General features: G+C 47.3%; 1 protein-coding gene across 1 annotated transcript in view; it reads left to right on the forward strand.

Annotated features, from left to right (window-relative positions):
• LOC105938617 (netrin-4) overlaps positions 1–11947 on the forward strand; it is a gene marked incomplete in the record, with an annotated part of 34794 nt that extends 22847 nt beyond the window's left edge. The window contains 8 exon segments of the mRNA XM_036147746.1: positions 560–832; positions 1593–1719; positions 2720–2908; positions 7399–7606; positions 7746–7858; positions 7962–8030; positions 9686–9859; positions 11389–11947. Coding sequence (XP_036003639.1) covers positions 560–832; positions 1593–1719; positions 2720–2908; positions 7399–7606; positions 7746–7858; positions 7962–8030; positions 9686–9859; positions 11389–11531 — 1296 coding nt within the window.
• Positions 11948–26448: the final 14501 nt, after the last annotated feature.

Consider the following 26448-nt stretch of genomic DNA (forward strand, 5'->3'; position numbering starts at 1 on the left):
TCTTACAGCATGCATTGGGAACACTCTCGAGTGACCTATGGTTCTCAACCCTTTCAATACTTATCCATATTGCTTGTGAATATTTCCCTACCACACCTTTTCCTTCCACTGAACTTTCCCTCTAGGCTGGATTGAGCTCCCTGGACAGCAAGCTGCTGAAGCAAAGTGTTTTTTCTGGCTTGTACCGTAATTTTCTGAGGAACTGCATTTTGGATTTTCAATTACCGTGAGCCATAACCACCAAGATTTGTTGGACTCACAGTTTAACAAATCTCTATAAAGATGAGGTATACATTTTGACTTGAATTTGATTTCAGAAATATTCTAATTTGCTGACATGCAAGTATATATTTCTATTGGAGCTTGTTAAGTATTTTTTTTTTAGAAAAATATCAGCCGCTATTTTGGGGGCAGAAAATCGAAACCGGATGGATGTTTTTTTATTTGATGGGTCAAGAAAAGAGACCCGATTTCCTTTTTTATGGTCACGCTTATTTAAAGTTTCTTGAAGCAGTTTGTAAGAAAGGTTTTCATCTGTCCCTCTGCTTTATTCTTTCAGGTAATCTATCGAGCCCTGTCGCCTTGGCACTCGGTGGATCCCTACGGACTGGCCGCTCAGAACCAGCTCGCCGTCACCAACCTGAGAGTTCGTCTCTTGCGCAGACAGCAGTGCCCGTGCCAGGCCAAACGTCGTGGAGCTGCAGCTCTCCCAATGGAGCACTACGCTATCTACGATTTCATTGTCAAAGGCAGCTGCCTGTGCAACGGACATGCCGATCACTGCGTGCCAGCTCAGGGCTATCGACCAGGCCCGGAGAAGGCCAGTAGCATGGTGAGTTTAGATTTAGCCGACACTGACTCTGCTCCAGGGCCGATATGTGTGTGCTGCCTGAGCCTGGAGATGAAGTAAAGACTTAATGTCAAGCCACTGTTTTACCTACCATTACAGGGATTTAACGATGTGGAAACCTCAATTATAGCATCGAGCCTAAGACTTTAACAGCCTATAATCTCAGGTATTTTATTCTCTGCTGTGTAGGAGGAGAATAAAAGTAGTGGTTTATTGCCAACAAACCTGAAGGGGTTTAGACATGTTAGGCTGCCTTTTAAATTCAGTGTTAGCGTGCACTTAAATGTTGCAACACTGCAGAAGAAGGGCAGCTGTTCTAAAATTTAAAGCAAAGCTCTATGAACACTGCAAAAACGGATCTAGAAATAAGTAAAATGTTCTTAAAGTTAGTGTATTTGTCCTTGATTTGAGCAGGTAAAAAGATTATTTGCCAATGGAATGAGTATTTTGACCCCCAAAATAAGATAATTAGACATCCTGCACTTGAAATAAGGTGATGGAGATGAGTTGTTCCTATTTTAAGTGCAAAAATCTTATTCCATTGGCAAATAATGTTATTTACCTGCTCAAATCAAGGACAAATACACTAATTTTAAGAACATTTTACTTATTTTAAGTTCCGTTTTTGCAGTGAAGTAGGCGCACATGTATTCTGATTGCGCCGCTTCTTCCAAAGGCCTCATTTCTAGACACTGTTCTCATTACCCACTAATAATTTTCGCTCATTGTGTTCCATCGGCAGGTCCATGGCAAATGTGTTTGCAGACACAACACAGCCGGCGACCACTGCGAGCGCTGCGCTCCTCTCTACAATGACCTGCCATGGCAGGCGGCCAACGGCATCATGGGTACACCACATGCATGCCAGAGTGAGTGATGAGGCGAGAAAGTCAAAAGCAGATTGGGGGGCCACTGCATGTTGACATGTCCTGAAAATGAATTAGGTGCCATAAATCACAGAGACCGATGCATCACGTGCTTTGGATTGCAAAAGTGTTCATGCTGCCTGAACCTGTTCATATTTTGTTACATCCCAGTCATAAACGTCGACGTGTTGAAATGGGATTTAATGTCAAAGACCAAGACAAAGTGCTACACAATTGTTAAAGTGGAAAGAAAATGAGGAACAGTTTTCAAATGATTTAAAAAAAAAAAAAAAAAAAAAAAAAAAAAAAAAAAAAAAAAATCTTAAAAGTGCGGCGTGCATTTGTGGTCAGTTTTTGGAGAACTATGTTTTTCCTGCAATTACAGGGAATGACTATTGCAGTTACCATTTACTACTATCTTTGCACATATTTTTGCAAATTCTTCTTGGTAACAGATTCTCAATCGGATTTATGTCTGGACTTTGACTAGGACCCTCGCTTTTATTGAACCTATTCCAGGTTATGCATTTAGGGCCATTTCGCTGCTGTAAGGTAACACTTTGAACCAAGTATTATGAAGTCACTAACAGGTTTTCTTTCAAGCTTGTGGTCTCTGATCAGCTTCCCCATCTCTGCTAAAGAATTACTATGTTTGACATCATGATCTCTTAAATCTTTGAGTCCTAATAAAATAAATGTATTTTTAGAGATTTAATCACACACAAGTTTAGTTTATTTACTCAGTCTAATCAGGCACTTAGTTACATTGGGTCTTATTGAAGAGCATCTGAGTCAAGGGGGCTCAACACAAATCGATGACCTTTTGTAAGGTTTTAACCTTTTTCCACTTCCATTTCACGACTAAATCTGTCAGATACTTGTAATAAAGTACATTTAGGTTTGTAAAGTGGCAAAATGTGAAAAAGTTACATAAGTAGGATCACTGTAAGTTGACCTCTATATATATTTTTTATTTTAATTGTGATTTTCTGTTTAAATGTAGAATGCAAGTGTAGCGGTCATGCCAGGAGCTGCCGCTTCAGTCGAGGACTGTGGCTAGCTACAGGACGGCGGAGAGGAGGTGTTTGCAACGACTGTCTCCACAACACAGAGGGGCGTCACTGTCAAAACTGTAAGAAGGGCTTCTACAGGGACCCGAGCCGTCCGAAAACCGCGCCAGACTCCTGCAAACGTGAGAGCATTTAATATTAGTTTATTCAGAGTGTGCCTCACACCATAAATGGATACCAGCTGAAAAGTCTAATTAAGAGTTGCAGCTTTGGCTATATCTGATTTCCCGGTTGGATCTCTCTGATAAGAGCATTTTGCATCCGTCGCTGGTTTATCAGTGATGAGACAGGATGACCCCATGCTTATCTTAAGCTCTAATAGCTGTTATCCTTCCTGAAATTACTGCGTCACTGTTTTGGAACGTGAATGTAATGTCCAACAGCTGAGGAATTTCTCATGCTCCATCTGAGCACATTTTTCCCATTCTTACTCTCACTCCCCCCCACCGAAGGAATGCGGCAGCACTTTTTTTTTTTTCCAGGAACAAGCATACCATGTTTGGAGGGAGAAAGATGTCACAAATTTGGAGGATATAGATACAACTGGTACAAGTAGATGGGGATTCCATTAATGCTTGTTTTTGTTGCGTCTGTGTTCATCATTATTTCAGTTTGTTACTAAATAAGAATACACTGGTTATTTAAGTAGGGCTATGTGGAATAGGAATAAGTAATCAGTATCTTACCTGCAGTAGACAACGGCTAGAATGATCCCAGTTTGGAGGATCAAGAAGACCTTCTCATTTGAGGATTTAAGCTGACTGCTTCTCAATGCAGGGTCCATACCACTGTTATTTTCCACCATATCAAACAACAGACACTCAAACATTTCAGCAATTCAAGAAATTGGTATAGTACGTCTTCATAACTTTTACCATTAGATTAATATTTTATAATTTTTTCCACTCAACAAAAATCATGTAATCAGGCTAACCAATGGTCGTTTTTGTATGAATGCCGCCCTTGGCAAACTTCTTCATTTACAAAAGACTTTTTAGGGTGTGACTTATCAGAAATGTTACAAACTAAAAAGATAGAAATCTGTTTGATACTAGTCATGTATTTTACAAAAAGTAAAATTTAATTGAGTATCCAACTATACCTGTAAGTATTTTAAGCTTAGGATGATGTGATCGTGCTTAGATGCTTTTGAAAATTATAACCCTAAACTAGCTCTTTAATTTAGTACTGACATGGAAGCTTTAGATCAGCAACATAGACATTGTATACGTGGACGGCTCATCCTGCATCGCCGCCATCTTGGATGGGTCTGTCCTACTCAAGGCTGGCACAGCAGCCAATGGAAGTAAACGCAGAGGGAGCAACTTTACTCGTATTTTCTGCAGCCTATGGTTGCAATAACCTACGATAATTATTGAAAGTAGATCAGGCGGCAGAGATCACCATTTTGGGCTGAGATTGGTTCTGAAGCTGAGTTTTAATTGGTGAGAACAATGCAGAAACCCAACAGATGGACCACAATTTTATGCTTATTAATCTGTTATTGCCGTATTTCACTAAATAAGGCAGAATCATGTTGCCAGATTAAGTACCCTGGAGTTACAGAGCACCAACACATGCAAGAAGCTGTGCAAAAGTTATTTCTCAAGTGTCTTAAGCTCCAGCTCTGCATGGTAATATAAGACACTGGAATGACCTGGAAATTTTAAAGAACACTTTTCCAGGCCTTTAAAAAAATTTGTATGCATTTGGACATGCACAGCATGCAGAAATATTAAGAAATTATTGTTGGTGTGTAGAGAAAGCTCAAGACATGTGAGAGAGTGAAATAAATTTAAATGAACAATCCAACTTGTTTCTTTATTAAAATCTAAACTGTATTAATTTATACATGTATTGATTTGTAATACCACATGTCTCTTTGTTTAAGAGCATAAAACAAAGTATTTCAGCTTGAAGCATTTATTTACATATTTATTTATATGCCCTATAACATGGATGTCTTTGTTAAATAGCATAAAACAAATTATTTCAGTATGAAATCACATATTTATTTACATATTTATTTATATGCCCTATAACATGGATGTCTTTGTTAAATAGCATAAAACAAATTATTTCAGTATGAAATCACATGTTTATACATTAATATGCATAAATTGTTATGTCTGTTAAAGATCATACATTTATGAAATATGTTTAAACAATGTTTTTCAGCATTAAAACATGTTTATTTATATGTGTAACAGCATACTTTATCATAACTACATCTCGTCCGTTTGTAACAAACCAAACTGTGTGAAAACCGGGTAAAAACTCGGGGAGTTATGATTTATTTTAGTTGGCCAAACAGCTTCCTCAGTACAAATAAATGCACTGGGGGCACGTGAGAGACCCATCCAAGATGGCGCCCACACAACCTCAGCATCATTAGACAGCCATGGTGCACAGGCATCTTTTCTTACATTGCTTACACCGTACAAACACCAGGGAGTGCTGTTCTCTAATGACTGAACATGCACTGAAGCAAAAGAAAAATAGTTAGGAGTACAACTGGCAAACTTTTTTTGCATAAAAGCGGACCTCAGACTGTGCTGTCCTGGGCATATGGCCCATATGAAAACCCACTGCTGCCGCTGACTGTAATGTTCTGCCAGAATACATGAATGGCTCAATTTTTCTAAAACCCTCTCACTCTTATTTACTAAAAATTAATAATAATGTTGGTTTTACTTTTAGAATTACTGTCATGCAAACCATGAGCATGAGTGAAGTTTCCTTACAGGCAATCATGGATTTATTATTAAAACTGATATTGTTTGTTGAGGGAGCAGTTCAGAGCAAAACCAAATCTCGCTGTACTTAAACCCACTTTGCCAACAGAGGTGGCCTTTTGTTCAGAAAACAGTACCAAATTAAACCCAAGTTTTGTGAAGTGTGAAAATATGTTGTCTAGTATTTGATTTTATCGAATGTGTAGTTTGGAGCTTGAGATGTTTAAGATAGTAGACATTTATTCTTCACCCTGCTCTGAGTAGTTGCTGGCTTGGCTCCATCCATCATGAGTTCAGGTTTACCGGTGACACCCAGGCATGGTTACTGGCAGACATGTTCCATTAAGGACACGCTGAAATGAAACCTGTTGGACAATATGAAGCACACTAAAAGATCTCAAAAGCAACACAACATGTCACAATCTCAAGACATTTAAGAACATATACAAAGGGACATCCATCAGTCTGGAAAGGGTTACAACGCCATTTCTAAGGCAATTATGGACAAAGGAAGAAAACACGGACCAGTGGCGAACCCGCCCAGGACTGTCTCCCCTCCAAGAGTAATTGGAGAGCAGTGATCAGAAATACATCAACAAGTGCATCACTAAAGAGCTTAAAAATAACAGAGGTTGGACTGGCTTTGTCAAAGTCTGACGTTACATTTAGTTGAGATGCTTTGGGATGACCTTACACAGGTCATTAAAAAAATAAAATAAAATAAATCCAAAGTGGTTGAAATAAAACGATTCTGTAAAGAAGAATAACCACAAGCAGTGATTAGGTTTAGAGGACATTTTAAATTTCATGATTTTACAAGGGGAGCATTTATATTTTTATTTATAATATTGACTAGCTTGTTTTCCCTAAATGGAAATATCCCTGCATTTCGCGTTTATTCAGGTTATCTGTGTTTGCCGTGGGGGTTCTAGACCAAATTTAGCAGGGGTGCCAGGGTGGGACCAGTGTTTTTTCACAGGGGCACAGAAAAAAAGATTGGGGGGGAAAAAAACTTAACAGGTCAACATTACATTGTTTAATATATTAAGCCAAAGAGCCAATTGTGGCTCTGGAACTGAAGGTTGCAGATCCCTGATCTTCTCTCAATTCAGCGGGAGCTTAACATGAAACAGCTTAATTTTGAATTATTGTTATTTTTTTAATATTTATTTTTTTATTATTTTGTTATTTTATTATTGGGTAAAAACAAACGAAAAAAAATATACAACTGATACAAATGACCAGTCAGTCACTGTATCTTTGTCAGCATTTATCATCCTAAGAAATTTACCATCATGTTTTTAGTACAGGGGCCATAACAGGGGCCAGGAACAGTTCTACAGGGGCACAGGCCCCTGTTGGCCCCTGTCCAGAACCGCCCCTGGCGTTAACATTTGTTTGATTACCTGAAAAAGGTCCGGCTGACATAAAAGGAAAAACAAACGAAGCCCAAAAGGGGGAGAGACACTTTTACTCTGCGCTGTAGGTGAGGGTTGGACTGGTATATTAAGAGCTCCGCCTTTCTGCTGATCCTCTCTCTTAACCACAACAGACTGGGGCTGCGCCTGTACCGCTGCAGACAAAGCCCCAAATCCACCCAGCCGTCTCCCACTCTGTCCGACCATCGCTCTGAACCAGACACTTAACTCCTCCATCCGAGACTCCCTAATGAGAATCAGTCCTGTTTCTCCTGTCTGCCGCAGCTAAAGACAGTGAACGGCCGTAGCACCTCGCTCTGTGTTTTGTTTGCTCGCACCTCTTTAAGTTTAGCGGTAACTTTCTCGGACGTAACGCTGGTAGTATACCAAACCCCCGCAGACATTGCAGAGATGTTAACATGCACTTCTCTTGTTCTGTCACCTGTCTCTGCTTCACAGGCTGCTTCTGCCACCCCGTTGGCTCTGTCCCCTCAGGCGGCGGCGCCCCCTGTGACCCCAGCAGCGGGAAATGCACTTGTAAGCCCGGCGTGGAAGGCCCCCACTGTGACAAGTGCATAAGGGGATACTGGGGGTTTCATGAATACGGCTGCCGTCCGTGCGACTGCGCGGGGGGCTGTGACCCCTACACCGGTGACTGCGTATCTGGGTAAGAGCCAACGCCTGTCCGTACTTATTAGCATGAATGAATCGAGATGAAGCAATGCGTACAGTGGAGGTAGACGTTGTGTTTCGTGTTAACCCTGAGTGGGGTCCTGGCTCTGACTCATTCTACCTCTGCTGTACAGCTCAGATGTGGAGGTCCTCTATGCTGCTGCCGGAAACCCAGGGAACGGCAGCGATAATAGTGAGACAGCACTCTTCAGAGTGGAGGAGCTTTTCTCTGCACTGCACCACTCTGGTGAGGAACAAGTCAGATAAAGCTGCAGCTGTTCCTATCCCGAAATCGGCTCAAGAAAGTATCGTTTAATAGTGTTCGTTGGATTTGTGATTTTGTGTTGCAGAGGAATGTGAGTGCATTGAAGGTAACCTGGGCAGCCCTAAATGGTTCTGTGTGGCTAAGTTTGACTATGGTAAGCAGAAATCTTTGTCAATTTGGAACTATATAAAACAGTCATTATACAGAAGGCAGGCACCATATAATCCAGTCTTAGATATAAGCTTGCTGAAAAACATGAAGTCTTACACCTCAGCGGTGTTAATGTTAATACATTAAATACATGTAGCTAAAAAACAGCATAGTCTTTGGATGCCTAACACATCATCTCAATTAAAAGTTATGCAAATAAAGAGAAAAAGGTGCTTCTAGTGAGCCTTTGTAGCTCATTAAAAACGAAAAAAGAAAAGTTCTTTCTCAGTCGAAAAAATAACATAAGGACTATGCTGAATGGATTAGTTGCTGCTTATTGGCAATTCAGAAAGGTTCAGCGTAAACATTTCAAGCTTCATGCTCACCAAAAACACCCGCAATCCCCTGACTGACACTGTGGTTCTTGATGGTGAGCATAAAGTCTCTCAGATAGGAAAATGAGTTGTTTCACTGCGTTTTATACCATATCTATGCATAACGTCTGACTTCTGCTGAACTGATATAAAGCAATGACAGCTCTTCACCTTGCACTTCATCAACAATAATTAGCTGCAGCAGCTACTTGTATATTCACAGTTTCTGTATATCATCATTTTGACTTCTCTTCCAACCCGCCGCATGTGCAGTGATAGTTAAAGTTGACATTTGACATTGTTTACGTGAGAAAATGGAATGTAGACAGACCTTGTGCGGTATGATGGCCTGTGTCTCAGACGGCTATGTTAGGGTAAAACCTAAATACGCTGGAATTTTTATTTTAATTTTTTTAGTCATTCGGTCATGTGGTGGATTAGAGGCAGACTAGGTTTGCCACAGAGTGCTCCTAAATTCCTGAATAGGAAGTTTATCTGTTCGCTGTCTTGGCAGCTACTCTCTGTTAAAACTTCTCCCAATGGCCACGTTAATATTTCTTCCCCCTTAGGCTTTTTTTCTTTGTTTCTAGACTGAGATTGAAAAGGAAACGTTTTAAAAGCGATGAAACGATCCCTTTTAAATATGTGAACAAACTGTTCCCCCAAGCCAAATTTGGCTGATGAGAAATTCAAGACATGCAATTCTGATAAGACTGGATTGTGACCTGTCAAAGCAGCTTGAAAATGTGTTTACGGGTGGTTCTGGGTTGATCTTAACGGCTAACTAACCAAGCTTGACTTTTACTTTGCTGAACTGAGACAGGTCGTATGGACTAGAAAAGTCAAATGTTCTTATTTTTCCTGTCTAAAGAGCTACAAAAACTGTCTGACATGAAATAGCCATAAAATATGTCCATGGCTATTCAGTATTTGGATACCCTAAAGATTATGAATCATGTATATTTAATTTCAGTTAATAAAACTAGTTAAAAAACACACATATTTTATTTTTATTATGACACAATTAGGATTATTTTCAAAGATTTCAGTAATCGTTGTCTAGTTATCACTGTCTAAACTCAAATGATGTGAAAAGAGACAATCCAGATGTTGTGTTCTGTAGCAATCTGTAGGAATGAAATTAGAGTTCCCTTTTTAAACTAGTAATAATTTACTGTATAAAAACTCCTAGCCAACAAAATATTTATATGTTTCAGGGTAGATATTCAGCAGGACTATAACATAGTTAGTGACTGGGTTTTAACATTTACTGTTTGTGTTGCAGTTCTGGTGGTGAAGGTGATGTCCGCTCATGATAAAGGTTCTCATGCCGAGGTGGAGGTGAAGATTAAAAAGGTTCTTCATCAGAACCCTCGCTTGAAGATCCAGCAGGGAAGTGTCACTCTTCATCCTGAGTCCTGGACCGTCCGAGGCTGTACCTGTCCCATCCTCAATCCAGGTCAGCCTAACTCACTTCCAAAGAAAACCTGGAACAGACTCATTCAAAAGTGAAATCATACGGTGATGGTTTCAGACAACATTCACCCAGACTGCAGTATTATCGACTGTAACAATAATTTATGTCCACTCAGCATCCTCATGAATGCCATGATAATTTAGGCCTTTAAATGATTTGTTTGGATTTTTAACTAGTCAGAATCATGATACAACAAACAACGTTATTGAAGGTCTGAATTTATTGTGAATTATCTCCAATTCAGAGAGGTTAGAAGTGATTCATGCAGGCCAAAATCTATACATACAACCCCAATAACACGGGGATAAATGTCCTTTTTCCAGGTTGCAGAAAAATCCTCCACATTTTGTCGCAATCAGCAGGTTTCTGGAATATTGGATCACTTGTCCTTTCAGTATTGGCAAAACTAATTTAAATTGGATAGTTTCTTGGCACAGACCCAGCTGTTAGGCATAGTCTGCATTTTTAAAAAAGGGACGAGGTCAACGTATTAGGAAAACTATTCTGGAGGCATAATGTAGGCCTTCTAAAACCGGCTTTTGTGTGTGTTTGGAATTTGTAATGGGCAATTTTGTCAAAAGTGTCAACCATCCGACCCAAATCTAAACCAAATGATCATTATTTAAGAAAATGGGTTATAATGTTCAAGAAAAAGCGAAGCACCACATTCTGGTGCTTCGCTTTTTCCATTTCTTCAGAATCCAGAGATGCTATTTAAATACAAGCTGCTTTTCTTTTTGAGGTCCAAAAGGAAGCAGGAGTAGGGTTAGTTGATTTATTAATTGCTAGTTAATTTGCTTTCCTGTCTCTAAGTATATAACAATCGTCCTACACCCACTCATGGCCATTTTAGAGGAAGCAAACAACCATGTTTTGGACTGTAGGAGGAAGCCTGAGTACCAGAAGGAGAAGCCATGCGTGCAGAAGGAGAACATGCAAGCAACATGCAGAAAATATAGCAAATAAATCAAAGTTCAGTTTTTCAGCACTGGTTTCTAAAGGTGAACACCCGCTTACCAAAATCTGCATGGTTTGATAAAGTTGACTGCCATTAACCTTCAAAAATCGCTTCAACCTCAACCATATTGAAAATTTGCAGGCTATGCTCAAATGTCAGTTCCAAGCAACAAAACATCCAATTCCCTGCTGCTAGCTAAAAGACATTTATACAAATAACATTAGGGGTGTATGGATATATTTGAGCCCGTGTGTATAATTTTTACTCTGTGAGGATTAAAGAAAAAACGTGTGCATGTAAATCTTGTTATATTTCTAAATAATGATTAAAGTTGTATCATCATTCCACCCTGGAGAAAGAGCTGCTCCTATTTGTGTCCGAAAGCCTGAAAATAACAACATTCTTGTTTCTAATGCGTATGTAAACTTGTGACCGGCACTTTAACTTGTTTCTTTTCATAAAGAGTTTACTCTGCTGGCCTGCTGCACTCCCATCTGTTTCTTACCAAAATAATTAATAGTTTCTGCCCTTTTCATCCTCTGCTCCTCTCCAGGTTATGAGTATGTAGTTGCTGGTCATAAAAACTGGAAAACTGGCCGACTCGCGATGAACACCAGGAGCTTCGTTAAGCCGTGGAAGACGAGCCTGGGACCCAAACTCCTCCACATTATCAGAAAGGACTGCGGGCGGCGGTAAAGAGGCTTCCAAGAACAACAAGGGATGGGGAAGGTGGATTATTGTCTGTGACGTGAGAGAAAGCGTGGTCCGACATTCAACTGTGTGACTCCCCTGATTGACTGATACCTTTTCTCCTGCTGGCCAAAAGGTGTCAACCGGACAGAAAAACTACAAAAGACTGTTGTTAAGCTGTCAAAAGAATAAAAGAAACAACATCAACTTCTTTACAGGCAGAATGAAACATTTTAAATTTGATCTTATGTTTTCTGATGTTTTTTTACGGCTTGTTTTTAAACTACACGCAGAGATATATTTTGTTTAAGTGTTTATGGTTCCCGCTTTGGTTATTTTATTGAAAAGTACTTGAACAGCGTCAATGCCACAGTTTGAAGTATTCCTATGATTTCAGATGATAATAAATTATGATGAGTTGACATTAATGTGTGTGCGTGGGACTTTCTGCTCCACTCTACCGTCTCGTGCAATGAGCTAATGTAGCCCTTTCAGCCAATTTAGTTAAACACAAAGTCAACAGTAAGTCACCCTCACTTATTATCAGCTTGTTCTGTCATATGAACAATTCACTTCAATCTGAGGACCGGTCTCATGGGGCGATCTGAACCCGGTTTTGACGTAGGCTTGTGTTTTTTTTTTTTCTGGCTGTGCTTCAGAACCAGAGAGAAAACAACATTTTGGATATTTTCGCAGGATGCTCAGTTAAAAATAGACCTAATGTTCTGTCTCCTAGGATAGCAACAAACAAATAGATGCAAAGGATTCCTCAGAAATGGCATCATCCCAAACGGGTTCACAAAATAAATAGGGAAAAAAAGCCCTTTTAAAGAAAGAAATTATCATTAAAATGCTTTTTCCGCCCCAGATATATTTCTGTTCTTTTGTTTTCTATTCCCCCTCTCTTTTCCTAATACTTTTTGGACTTGATTCTGAAGAATGGATATTCTGGATATGCACTTACTTCATATGAAGTGGAATACGCCATGCAGACTGGGAGCCCTCCTTTGGCTATAGGAGAGTAAAGGACTTTCAGATGGTCTAGACCAGTGGTCCACAACCTTTACAGTCAAATAACCATTTTGCCTTTATTGTAGATAAATAAAACTCGTTTAGAGCTGCAAGTCTTGCATGACCTTTTATTTCTGATAAACATCAGTTATAGCAAACTGTCTTACAAGTTTATGAGAAGAAGAGGAAGGCCTCAAAGGAAAGAAATAAGACCAGGTGCATGGTTTTGGTTTCATTTGGTGTTGTCATTACTTCCTTGTTTGTTTATGTTCATTTATTGGTTCCATATTGGTTCATGATTTTGTGCTTAGTTTCTTAGGTTATTCTTGCGTTCTGTCATTTCCTATCATTGGATTAATTTATCTTAAGTCTCTGTTTATTCTTTCCCCTTTGTTTGCAGATCCTTATCAGTTTTATTCTTATTAAAAGCCATTTTGTGGAAGGTCTAAATAACCAATTGTGGTTCTGGAGGCGCAGGTTGCAGAGCCCTGATTTTGGCTTTTTTATGTAGTATTTTATATTTTAGGTACGCTAAAAATGTACAGAAGCAGAAGAAATAACAATGTTTTAACAGTAAATGTTAGTGTAGCTGAAAGTATAAAATATGTTAGTATTTTTTCAAGATGAAACTAATTTTGTGTAAAAAAAACCAAAAACGTTTAAATCAGTGACAATGTTAATAAAATGGAGAATGCATGCATTAAATACATTTATCTTCAATTAGAGGTTTCACTATTAATAAAATGTATAATTTGATATGGTATGTAAAGTGCATTAATCAAAATGTGAATTCTTTGTATTTTAAACATAAATGGATTTTCTTTGTATTGAATATTTTCACCATCATGTGCTGTAGCACTCCCTAAATTTATTTATCTGTCATTCTTACCCATCAAAGTCAGTCAGTGGTGCTGTCACTGCAATTAACAAGGCGGTCCTCTGTCAGGCTCCATTTGATGAGCCCTGTCCACAGTTCAAACTATATAATGATGGAGGATCTCACAGGAAATACTAAAATTTAAATTCTTTTTAACTTTTATTTTTTGTATTTTAACCTATTTTCTTTTGTTCGAATATTTTAAACAGTGTTCCTCTTTCGACCAAACTTCAAAGCCTGGCAGACAGAAGATAACTTTTCTTGTGGTCAACTAGGACATTTTTAGAATTCAATTTCTGTCTTTCTGTTGTTGCTAGAAGTTTCATGGTGATAATTGTTTATGAAGCTTTCATGCTCTTTAATCAGTGTATCTTAGGTAAACATGCCTGGAGAAACATAAATCACGTATGAAAACCTTCACAACATTCGTGTAGAGAAAAGTGGCCTGGATCACCGTTGAGCACATGAGTACCGGTAAATTTAATTAATTGAGAGGAGACCTCATTAAGAGTTCATCGTCTGCAGCTGTGGCAACTGCAGCTAGCTCTATTTAAGCCTCAGATGTTGGTTACAACTTCAGCTGAAGCAGGAACCATGGGTGGTGTTTGGATTCTGGTATTCTGTGCAGTGACTTTTTGGCTGAAAGGTTTGTGGTTTCCCCTCTTTGGAACTTTGTTGTAAAATTGTTAATTTTATGTTTCACAAATATCTTGGGCAAACTTGAAGAGTAACTCACCCCAATATAAAAGCATAAACTTGCTCTCAGGCCAATTTGAAAAATTCCACTGAAGTGGGTGGGGATGAGGAGGAAGGGAGGGGGGGAGCGGGAAGCTAAAATTCTCATATTGAATAATGAGAGCAGACTGATGCTGGTATTTGCCCCATGATTTGGGCTTTTGGGGTAATCTAGTGTCACTGGAGATTAGTGTGGTTGATTGCCTTTGTTCTGGCTGTAGGTGGGGTGTGTATGGTTTATTTTTATCGATTAGGATATAAAACAATAAGTTTCTTTGGGGAAGAGTTACTCTTTAAGGTGGTGGTGGAGCTGTACTTGTCAGTCTTGAGAAAACAAAATGTGCTGTTTTGTACCCAGGCTCTTGCTTGCCAGTTTCTCAAAATGGAGTGCATTATGAGGAGCAGAAGGCTGGCAACTGTAAGTTCATATCAAAAGATGTGTGTGGATTTCCAATCACGTTCTAAGACTAACGCTATGGTTTGATTTTGAAGTGCTGTCCCAAAATGAGAATTCTCTAGCGAAGAAAATTGCAGTGCGCCAGTCAATGACTTCAAGGTTGACCCAAACATCAAAAGAAGGTAATGCTTGCTGTTTAACTACGTTAAGTCTGAGCAGTTAACTTTTTTTTTAAGTCTAAATGGTTAAGTGAAGTAACATAAACTTGACACGTTGTGTCAACTTGTTCTTTACTATTAAGTCAATGACAACGTGTCAAGTGACGCCGCCCACAACGTGTCAAGTGACGCCGCCCACAACGTGTCAAGTGACGCCGCCCACAACGTGTCAAGTGACGCCGCCCACAACGTGTCAAGTGACGCCGCCCACGAACGTGTCAAGTGACGCCGCCCACAACGTGTCAAGTGACGCCGCCCACAACGTGTCAAGTGACGCCGCCCACGAACGTGTCAAGTGACGCCGCCCACACGTGTCAAGTGACGCCGCCCACAACGTGGTCAAGTGACGCCGCCCACAGAACGTGTCAAGTGACTCGCCGCCCACAACGTTCAAGTGACGCCCCCACAACGTGTCAAGTGACGCCGCCCACAACGTGTCAAGTGACGCCGCCCACACGGTCAAGTGAACGTGTCAAGTGACGCCGACCACAACGTGTCAAGTGACGCCGCCCACAACGTGTCAAGTGACGCCGCCCACAACGTGTCAAGTGACGCCGCCCACAACGTGTCAAGTGACGCCGCCCACAACGTGTCAAGTGACGCCGCCCACAACGTGTCAAGTGACGCCGCCCACAACGTGTCAAGTGACGCCGCCCACAACGTGTCAAGTGACGCCGCCCACAACGTGTCAAGTGACCCGCCCACAACGTGTCAAGTGACGCCGCCCACAACGTGTCAAGTGACGCCGCCCACAACGTGTCAAGTGACGCCGCCCACAACGTGTCAAGTGACGCCGCCCACAACGTGTCAAGTGACGCCGCCCACAACGTGTCAAGTGACGCCGCCCACAACGTGTCAAGTGACGCCGCCCACAACGTGTCAAGTGACGCCGCCCACACGTGTCAAGTGACGCCGCCCACAACGTGTCAAGTGACGCCGCCCACAACGTGTCAAGTGACGCCGCCCACAACGTGTCAAGTGACGCCGCACCACAACGTGTCAAGTGACGCCGCCCACAACGTGTCAAGTTGACGCCGCCCACAACGTGTCAAGTGACGCCGCCCACAACGTGTCAAGTGACGCCGCCCACACGTGTCAAGTGACGCCGCCCCACACGTGTCAAGTGACGCCGCCCACAACGTGTCAAGTGACGCCGCCCACAACGTGTCAAGTGACGCCGCCCACAACGTGTCAAGTGACGCCGCCCACAACGTGTCAAGTGACGCCGCCCACAACGTGTCAGTGACGCCGCCCACAACGTGTCAAGTGACGCCGCCCACAACGTGTCAAGTGACGCCGCCCACAACGTGTCAAGTGACGCCGCCCACAACGTGTCAGTGACGCCGCCCACAACGTGTCAAGTGACGCCGCCCACAACGTGTCAAGTGACGCCGCCCACAACGTGTCAGTGACGCCGCCCACAACGTGTCAAGTGACGCCGCCCACAACGTGTCAATTGACGCCGCCCACAACGTGTCAAGTGACGCCGCCCACAACGTGTCAAGTGACGCCGCCCACAACGTGTCAAGTGACGCCGCCCACAACGTGTCAAGTGACGCCGCCACAACGTGTCAAGTGACGCCGCCCACAACGTGTCAAGTGACGCCGCCCACAACGTGTCAAGTGACGCCGCCCACAACGTGTCAAGTGACGCCGCCCACAACGTGTCAAGTGACGCCGCCCACAACGTGTCAAGTGACGCCGCCCACAACGTGTCAAGTGACGCCGCCCACAACGTGTCAAGTGACGCCGCCCACAACGTGTCAAGTGACGCCGCCCACAACGTGTCAAGTGACGCCGCCCACAACGTGTCAAGTGACGCCGCCCACAACGTGTCAAGTGACGCCGCCCACAACGTGTCAAGTGACGCCGCCCCACACGTGTCAAGTGACGCCGCCCACAACGTGTCAAGTGACGCCGCCCACAACGTGTCAAGTGACGCCGCCCACAACGTGTCAAGTGACGCCGCCCAAACGTGTCAAGTGACGCGCCCCACAACGTGTCAAGTGACGCCGCCCACAACGTGTCAAGTGACGCCGCCCACAACGTAGTGACGCGCCCACAACGTGTCAAGTGACGCCGCCCACAACGTGTCAAGTGACGCCGCCCACAACGTGTCAAGTGACGCCGCCCACAACGTGTCAAGTGACGCCGCCCACAACGTGTCAAGTGACGCCGCCCCAACGTGTCAAGTGACGCCGCCCCACAACGTGTCAAGTGACGCCGCCCACAACGTGTCAAGTGACGCCGCCCACAACGTGTCAAGTGACGCCGCCCACAACGTGTCAAGTGACGCCGCCCACAACGTGTCAAGTGACCGCCGCCCACAACGTGTCAAGTGACGCCGCCCACAACGTGTCAAGTGACGCCGCCCACAACGTGTCAAGTGACGCCGCCCCAACGTGTCAAGTGACGCCGCCCCACAACGTGTCAAGTGACGCCGCCCACAACGTGTCAAGTGACGCCGCCCACAACGTGTCAAGTGACGCCGCCCACAACGTGTCAAGTGACGCCGCCCACAGACGTGTCAAGTGACGCCGTGCCCCACAACGTGTCAAGTGACGCCGCCCACAACGTGTCAAGTGACGCCGCCCACAACGTGTCAAGTGACGCCGCCCACAACTGTCAAGTACGCCGCCCACAACGTGTCAATTGAACGCCGCCCACAACGTGTCAAGTGACGCCGCCCACAACGTGTCAAGTGACGCCGCCCACAACGTGTCAAGTGACGCCGCCCACAACGTGTCAAGTGACCGCCGCCCACAACGTGTCAAGTGACGCCGCCCACAACGTGTCCAAGTGACGGCCGCCCACAACGTGTCAAGTGACGCCGCCCACAACGTGTCAGTGACGCCGCCCACAACGGTCAAGTGACGACGCCGCCCACAACGTGTCAAGTGACGCGTACCACAAACGTTGTCAAGTGACGCCGCCCACAACGTGTCAAGTGACGCCGCCCACAACGTGTCAAGTGACGCCGCCCACAACGTGTCAAGTGACGCCGCCCACAACGTGTCAAGTGACGCCGCCCACAACGTGTCAAGTGACGCCTTCCCACAAGTGTCAAGTTACGCCGCCCAACAAGTGTCCAGTGAGCGCCCACAACGTGTCAAGTGACGCCGCCCACAACGTGTCAAGTGACGCCGCCCACAAAGTGTCAAGTGACGCCGCCCACAACGTGTCAAGTGACGCCGCCCACAACGTGTCAAGTGACGGCCGCCACAAAGTGTCAAGTGACGCCGCCCACAACGTGTCAAGTGACGCCGCCCAAACGTGTCAAGTGACGCCGCCCCACAACGTGTCAAGTGACGCCGCCCCACAACGTGTCAAGTGACGCCGCCCACAACGTGTTCAAGTGACGCCGCCCACAACGTGTCAAGTGACGCCGCCCACAACGGTCAGTGACGCCGCCCACAACGTTCAAGTGACGCCGCCCACAACGTGTCAAGTGACGCCGCCCACAACGTGTCAAGTGACGCCGCCCACAACGTGGCAAGTGACGCCGCCCACAACGTGTCAAGTGACGCCGCCCACAACGTGTCAAGTGACGCCGCCCCACAACGTGTCAAGTGACGCCGCCCACAACGTGTCAAGTGACGCCGCCCACAACGTGTCAAGTGACGCCGCCCAACAACGTGTCAAGTGACGCCGCCCACAACGTGTCAAGTGACGCCGCCCACACGTGTCAAGTGACGCCGCCCACAACGTGTCAAGTGACGCCGCCCACAACGTGTCAAGTGACGCCGCCCCACAAACGTGTCAGTGACGCCGCCCACAACGTGTCAAGTGACGCCGCCCACAACGTGTCAAGTGACGCCGCCCACAACGTGTCAAGTGACGCCGCCCACAACGTGTCAAGTGACGCCGCCCACAACGTGTCAAGTGACGCCGCCCACAACGTGTCAAGTGACGCCGCCCACAACGTGTCAAGTGACGCCGCCCACAACGTGTCAAGTGACGCCGCCCACACGTGTCAAGTGACGCCGCCCACAACGTGTCAAGTGACGCCGCCCACAACGTGTCAAGTGACGCCGCCCACAACGTGTCAAGTGACGCCGCCCACAACGTGTCAAGTGACGCCGCCCACAACGTGTCAAGTGACGCCGCCCACAACGTGTCAAGTGACGCCGCCCACAACGTGTCAAGTGACGCCGCCCACAACGTGTCAAGTGACGCCGCCCACAACGTGTCAAGTGACGCCGCCCACAACGTGTCAAGTGACGCCGCCCACAACGTGTCAAGTGACGCCGCCCACAACGTGTCAAGTGACGCCGCCCACAACGTGTCAAGTGACGCCGCCCACAACGTGTCAAGTGACGCCGCCCACAACGTGTCAAGTGACGCCGCCCACAACGTGTCAAGTGACGCCGCCCACAACGTGTCAAGTGACGCCGCCACAACGTGTCAAGTGACGCCGCCCACAACGTGTCAAGTGACGCCGCCCACAACGTGTCAAGTGACGCCGCCCACAACGGGTCAAGTGACGCCGCCCACAACGTGTCAAGTGACGCCCCCGCCCACAACGTGTCCAAGTGACGCCGCCCACAACGTGTCAAGTGAACGCCGCCCACAACGTGTCAAGTGACGCCGCCCACATACGTGTCCAAGGTTGACGCCGCCCACAACGTGTCAATGACGCCGCCCACAACGTGTCAAGTGACGCCGCCCACAACGTGTCAAGTGACGCCGCCCACAACGTGTCAAGTGACGCCGCCCACAACGTGTCAAGTGACGCCGCCCACAACGTGTCAAGTGACGCCGCCCACACGTGTCAAGTGACGCCGCCCACAAACGTGTCAAGTGACGCCGCCCCACCACACGGGTCAAGTGACGCCGCCCACAACGTGTCAAGTGACGCCGGCCCACACACGTGTCAAGTGACGCCGCCCACAACGTGTCAAGTGACGCCGCCACAACGTGTCAAGTGACGCCGCCCACAACGTGTCAAGTGACGCCGCCCACAACGTGTCAAGTGACGCCGCCCACACGTGTCCAGTGACGCCGCCACACAACGTGTCAAGTGACGCCGCCCACAACGTGTCAAGTGACGCCGCCCACAACGTGTCAAGTGACGCCGCCCCACACGTGTCAAGTGACGCCGCCCACAACCTGTCAAGTGACGCCGCCCACAACGTGTCAAGTGACGCCGCCCACAACGTGTCAAGTGACGCCGCCCACAACGTGTCAAGTGACGCCGCCCACAACGTGTCAAGTGACGCCGCCCACAACGTGTCAAGTGACGCCGCCCACAACGTGTCAAGTGACGCCGCCCACAACGTGTCAAGTGACGCCGCCCACAACGTGTCAAGTGACGCCGCCCACAACGTGTCAAGTGACGCCGCCCACAACGTGTCAAGTGACGCCGCCCCACAACGTGTCAAGTGACGCCGCCCACAACGTGTCAAGTGACGCCGCCCACAACGTGTCAAGTGACGCCGCCCACAACGTGTCAAGTGACGCCGCCCACAACGTGTCAAGTGACGCCGCCCACACCGTGTCAAGTGACGCCGCCCCAAACGTGTCAAGTGACGCCGCCCACAACGTGTCAAGTGACGGCCGCCCACAACGTGTCAAGTGACGCCGCCCCACAACGGGTCAAGTGACGGGCCGCCACACAACGTGTCAAGTGACGTCCGCCCACAACGTGTCAAGTGACGCCGCCCACAACGTGTCAAGTTGGACGCCGCCCACCGAACGTGTCAAGTGACGCCGCCCACAACGTGTCAAGTGACGCCGCCCACAAACGGTGTCAAGTGACGCCGCGCACAACGTGTCAAGTGACGCCGCCCACAACGTGTCCAAGTGGAGCGCCGCCAAGCAACGTGTCAAGTGACGCCGCCCACAACCTGTGTCAAGTGACGCCGCCCACAACGTGTCAAGTGACGCCGCCCACAACGTGTCAAGTGACGCCGCCCACAACGTGTCAAGTGACGCCGCCCACAACGTGTCAAGTGACGCCGCCCACAACGTGTCAAGTGACGCCGCCCACAACGTGTCAAGTGACGCGCCCCCACAAACGTGTCAAGTGACGCCGCCACAACGTGTCAAGTGACGCCGCCCACAACGTGTCAAGTGACCGCCGCCCACAACGTGTCAAGTGACGCCGCCCACAACGTGTCAAGTGACGCAGCCCACAACGTGTCAAGTGACGCCGCCCACAACGTGTCAAGTGACGCCGCCCACAACGTGTCAAGTGACGCCGCCCACAACGTGTCAAGTGACGCCGCCCACAACGTGTCAAGTGACGCCGCCCACAACGGTCAAGTGACGCCGCCCACAACGTGTCAAGTGACGCCGCCCACAACGTGTCAAGTGACGCCGCCCACAACGTGTCAAGTGACGCCGCCCACAACGTGTCAAGTGACGCCGCCCACAACGTGTCAAGTGACGCCGCCCACAACGTGTCAAGTGACGCCGCCCACAACGTGTCAAGTGACGCCGCCCACAACGTGTCAAGTGACGCCGCCCACAACGTGTCAAGTGACGCCGCCCACAACGTTGTCAAGTGACGCCGCCCACAACGTGTCAAGTGACGCCGCCCACAACGTGTCAAGTGACGCCGCCCACAACGTGTCAAGTGACGCCGCCCACAACGTGTCAAGTGACGCCGCCCACAACGTGTCAAGTGACGCCGCCCACAACGTGTCAAGTGACGCCGCCCACAACGTGTCAAGTGACGCCGCCCACAACGTGTCAAGTGACGCCGCCCACAACGTGTCAAGTGACGCCGCCCACAACGTGTCAAGTGACGCCGCCCACAACGTGTCAAGTGACGCCGCCCACAACGTGTTCAAGTGACGCCGCCCACAACGTGTCAAGTGACGCCGCCCACAACGTGTCAAGTGACGCCGCCCACAACGTGTCAAGTGACGCCGCCCACAACGTGTCAAGTGACGCCGCCCACAACGTGTCAAGTGACGCCGCCCACAACGTGTCAAGTGACGCCGCCCCACAACGTGTCAAGTGACGCCGCCCACAACGTGTCAAGTGACGCCGGGTCAGACCACAACGTGTCAAGTGACGCCGCCCACAACGTGTCAAGTGACGCCGCCCACAACGTGTCAAGTGACGCCGCCCACAACGTGTCAAGTGACGCCGCCCCACAACGTGTCAAGTGACGCCGCCCACAACGTGTCAAGTGACGCCGCCCACAACGTGTCAAGTGACGCCGCCCACAACGTGTCAAGTGACGCCGCCCACAACGTGTCAAGTGACGCCGCCCACAACGTGTCAAGTGACGCCGCCCACAACGTGTCAAGTGACGCCGCCCACAACGTGTCAAGTGACGCCGCCACAACGTGTCAAGTGACGCCGCCCACAACGTGTCAAGTGACGCCGCCCACAACGTGTCAAGTGACGCCGCCCCACAACGTGTCAAGTGACGCCGCCCACAACGTGTCAAGTGACGCCGCCCACAACGTGTCAAGTGACGCCGCCCACAACGTGTCAAGTGACGCCGCCCACAACGTGTCAAGTGACGCCGCCCACAACGTGTCAAGTGACGCCGCCCACAACGTGTCAAGTGACGCCGCCCACAACGTGTCAAGTGACGCCGCCCACAACGTGTCAAGTGACGCCGCCCACAACGTGTCAAGTGACGCCGCCCACAACGTGTCAAGTGACGCCGCCCACAACGTGTCAAGTGACGCCGCCCACAACGTGTCAAGTGACGCCGCCCACAACGTGTCAAGTGACGCCGCCCACAACGTGTCAAGTGACGCCGCCCACAACGTGTCAAGTGACGCCGCCCACAACGTGTCAAGTGACGCCGCCCACAACGTGTCAAGTGACGCCGCCCACAACGTGTCAAGTGACGCCGCCCACAACGTGTCAAGTGACGCCGCCCACAACGTGTCAAGTGACGCCGCCCACAACGTGTCAAGTGACGCCGCCCACAACGTGTCAAGTGACGCCGCCCACAACGTGTCAAGTGACGCCGCCCACAACGTGTCAAGTGACGCCGCCCACAACGTGTCAAGTGACGCCGCCCACAACGTGTCAAGTGACGCCGCCCACAACGTGTCAAGTGACGCCGCCCACAACGTGTCAAGTGACGCCGCCCACAACGTGTCAAGTGACGCCGCCCACAACGTGTCAAGTGACGCCGCCCACAACGTGTCAAGTGACGCCGCCCACAACGTGTCAAGTGACGCCGCCCACAACGTGTCAAGTGACGCCGCCCACAACGTGTCAAGTGACGCCGCCCACAACGTGTCAAGTGACGCCGCCCACAACGTGTCAAGTGACGCCGCCCACAACGTGTCAAGTGACGCCGCCCACAACGTGTCAAGTGACGCCGCCCACAACGTGTCAAGTGACGCCGCCCACAACGTGTCAAGTGACGCCGCCCACAACGTGTCAAGTGACGCCGCCCACAATCGGTCAAGTGACGCCGCCCACAACGTGTCAAGTGACGCCGCCCACAACGTGTCAAGTGACGCCGCCCACAACGTGTCAAGTGACGCCCGCCCACAACGTGTCAAGTGACGCCGCCCACAACGTGTCAAGTGACGCCGCCCACAACGTGTCAAGTGACGCCGCCCACAACGTGTCAAGTGACGCCGCCCACAACGTGTCAAGTGACGCCGCCCACAACGTGTCAAGTGACGCCGCCCACAACGTGTCAAGTGACGCCGCCCACAACGTGTCAAGTGACGCCGCCCACAACGTGTCAAGTGACGCCGCCCACAACGTGTCAAGTGACGCCGCCCACAACGTGTCAAGTGACGCCGCCCACAACGTGTCAAGTGACGCCGCCCACAACGTGTCAAGTGACGCCGCCCACAACGTGTCAAGTGACGCCGCCCACAACGTGTCAAGTGACGCCGCCCACAACGTGTCAAGTGACGCCGCCCACAACGTGTCAAGTGACGCCGCCCACAACGTGTCAAGTGACGCCGCCCACAACGTGTCAAGTGACGCCGCCCACAACGTGTCAAGTGACGCCGCCCACAACGTGTCAAGTGACGCCGCCCACAACGTGTCAAGTGACGCCGCCCACAACGTGTCAAGTGACGCCGCCCACAACGTGTCAAGTGACGCCGCCCACAACGTGTCAAGTGACGCCGCCCACAACGTGTCAAGTGACGCCGCCCACAACGTGTCAAGTGACGCCGCCCACAACGTGTCAAGTGACGCCGCCCACAACGTGTCAAGTGACGCCGCCCACAACGTGTCAAGTGACGCCGCCCACAACGTGTCAAGTGACGCCGCCCACCACGTGTCAAGTGACGCCGCCCACAACGTGTCAAGTGACGCCGCCCACAACGTGTCAAGTGACGCCTTTTAAATAAACTAAATTTACTTAATATTTCTACTGTTTCTGTAGCTCATTGATCTGGAGGGTGAAGGTCAGTTTGTGACATAGTGTTTTTTTTTTTTTTTTTTTTTTTTTTTTTTTTTCCTCCTCCCCTCTCCATATGTAGGATGGCCACAGACCTTCTATGGGTTTAAGTCCGATTGCTTTCTAATCAGGAACACCATGATCATTGAACCACATTTTGTTACTTTTAGGCAGTGTGGGCAGGTGCCTAGTCCTTCTGGAAAATGGCAACTTCACACTGCAGGATGGCCGAACCATGAAATGTGTTATATCCTGGCAGATGACTGCCTCAGCTGTGGTCTTTAGAACACCCAGTGGACCAACACCAGCAGACGACATGGCACCCCCCAATACTAACAGTGCAGACTTCACAGTGGATTCTGTGCCACTCCACTCTTGCGTAACAGTCCAGTTTATTCTCTTATCCCAGATAAGATGCTTGTAGACAATATGGCTGACACACCAACTCCAGCCTCGGTCCGCTCCTTTTTATGAAGCTCTCCTAAAATCTTGAATTTTTTTTCCCCGACAATCCCCTTATGACCATGGTTATTACCCAAGTTTCAGTGAATGTGCTTGGATGCATAACTCTAAACAACCAGCTTCTGCTGATTTCAACTAATTATAGTTCCAAATCAATTCTTTAGAAATGTCAACTGTCATTGTTAGTGTGCATACGATGAAAATTACAGACATCTTTCTATGTGGAGAACTTGCACAAACAGCGGCTGACAAATTTTTGTTGCCCCTCTGTAGGTAGACATTTTTCATAGCTGGGTCACCAAGGTTGTACTCATCACAGGTGATCTTTTGTCCCACTTCACAGAAACTCTACAACTTCTAGGTTTCTTGGAAATTTAAAGCTTCAGCTTCCAAGCATATTTTGCAGATGGAATAAACCACTCCATGATCCTATTTATATCCTTAGTACTGAGACTTCGCCTAACCAGCCAGCCAGACTTACACTATAGGTATCCAGCTTGTCGGTCTGGACAGGCTAACACTCTACAGTCTAAAACGTACCGGATCAGTCACGGTGCTGGAGGCAGGAGTTTATGATGTGTCACTCTTAACCCATAAGAAGCAACGCTGTTCTGTAGCAATCAGTCAGGACGGCAACCACAACGAAGCAATGTTTTAATGATGCTCTGTATTATATCCTGAACGAGCTGGCTATATCTTAAAAAACTCAACTGGCTGCTCTAAGAGCTAAAACAGTGTGCTGCTTGGAGTTTGCGTTACATCTGTAGTTATCTGATTGGTTGTACCCTGTTTCCGCTGACGCTGGTAGTCCCACCTTTGAAATTGGGCTCTATTGGCAGCTTTCCCGACTGTATTGCCGTGTTTATGGCATAAGTCAGTCTGGCTGGCCAGGCTAGGGATTCCTACCTATGACCCATCTTCAGTGTCCTGGCCGAGGGAAGACTGTTCTCCAAGATTTCACAGTTCACGACCCCCATCCATAGACTCCTAAATACTTTGAAGTTTTCACCCTCAGCAGAAAAACATCCCAAAATAATAATGGTTCTACATATGTAAAAAAAAAAAAAAAAAATCCAGAATTTTGATGTTTTTTAGAAGAACTGAATCTGATTTCAACAGCAAATCAGTTTTTAACCCAGTGTCCACATCCGCTCCCAGCAGATCTGAAATACTGTTTTTTTCTTCCTCAATAATCCAATTATTTACTGAATGTTATACTATTTGCCTAATTTCTTTAATTGGGCTTTATTTATCCTAACATCTAGAGATGCTGCATATGTTCCCAAACCATTATATGGACACAACCGCCAGTTGCTGATTTATAACAATTTATTTTATAGAAAATTGCATCAAATGAAAAAAACAAAAACAAAAAGCAGAATATTAGAATACAAATTTTATCGCAGCTATTTGCCTAAAGAGATCTTACCAAGGCAATAACGCTGGATGCGTTTTTCTGGACAGCTGTTAAGCTAATCTATTTTTTTCTTTATGGGGCAAATTAGCATATTTTCTAAAAGCTGCAAGTTTAAGTAAGCCTTCATGCTACATTCATAAAAGACACATCCTTTGACTCCTGGCTTTATCCCCTAAAGAAAGAACAAAATACTAGTAAGCTCTCATCATGATACAAAGCTTTTGTTTTGTTACAAGAGTTGCAATGTGTTCCAAAAATATTCATACCACTTGAACTTTTTCACGTTACCACCACAGACTTCAGTGTATTGACTGGGATTTTAGATGACAGACGAATGCATAGTATTGCATAATTGTGAAGCTGAAGAAAAACGATGCATAGTTTTCAATTTTTTTCACAAATAAAATGTTGGGCCTATTTACCCTAAAATAAGATCTTATGCAGGCATTTACCTTGTGAAGTC

This window comes from Fundulus heteroclitus, chromosome 2 (assembly GCF_011125445.2).
Source record: "Fundulus heteroclitus isolate FHET01 chromosome 2, MU-UCD_Fhet_4.1, whole genome shotgun sequence".
Lineage (NCBI taxonomy): Eukaryota > Metazoa > Chordata > Actinopteri > Cyprinodontiformes > Fundulidae > Fundulus > Fundulus heteroclitus.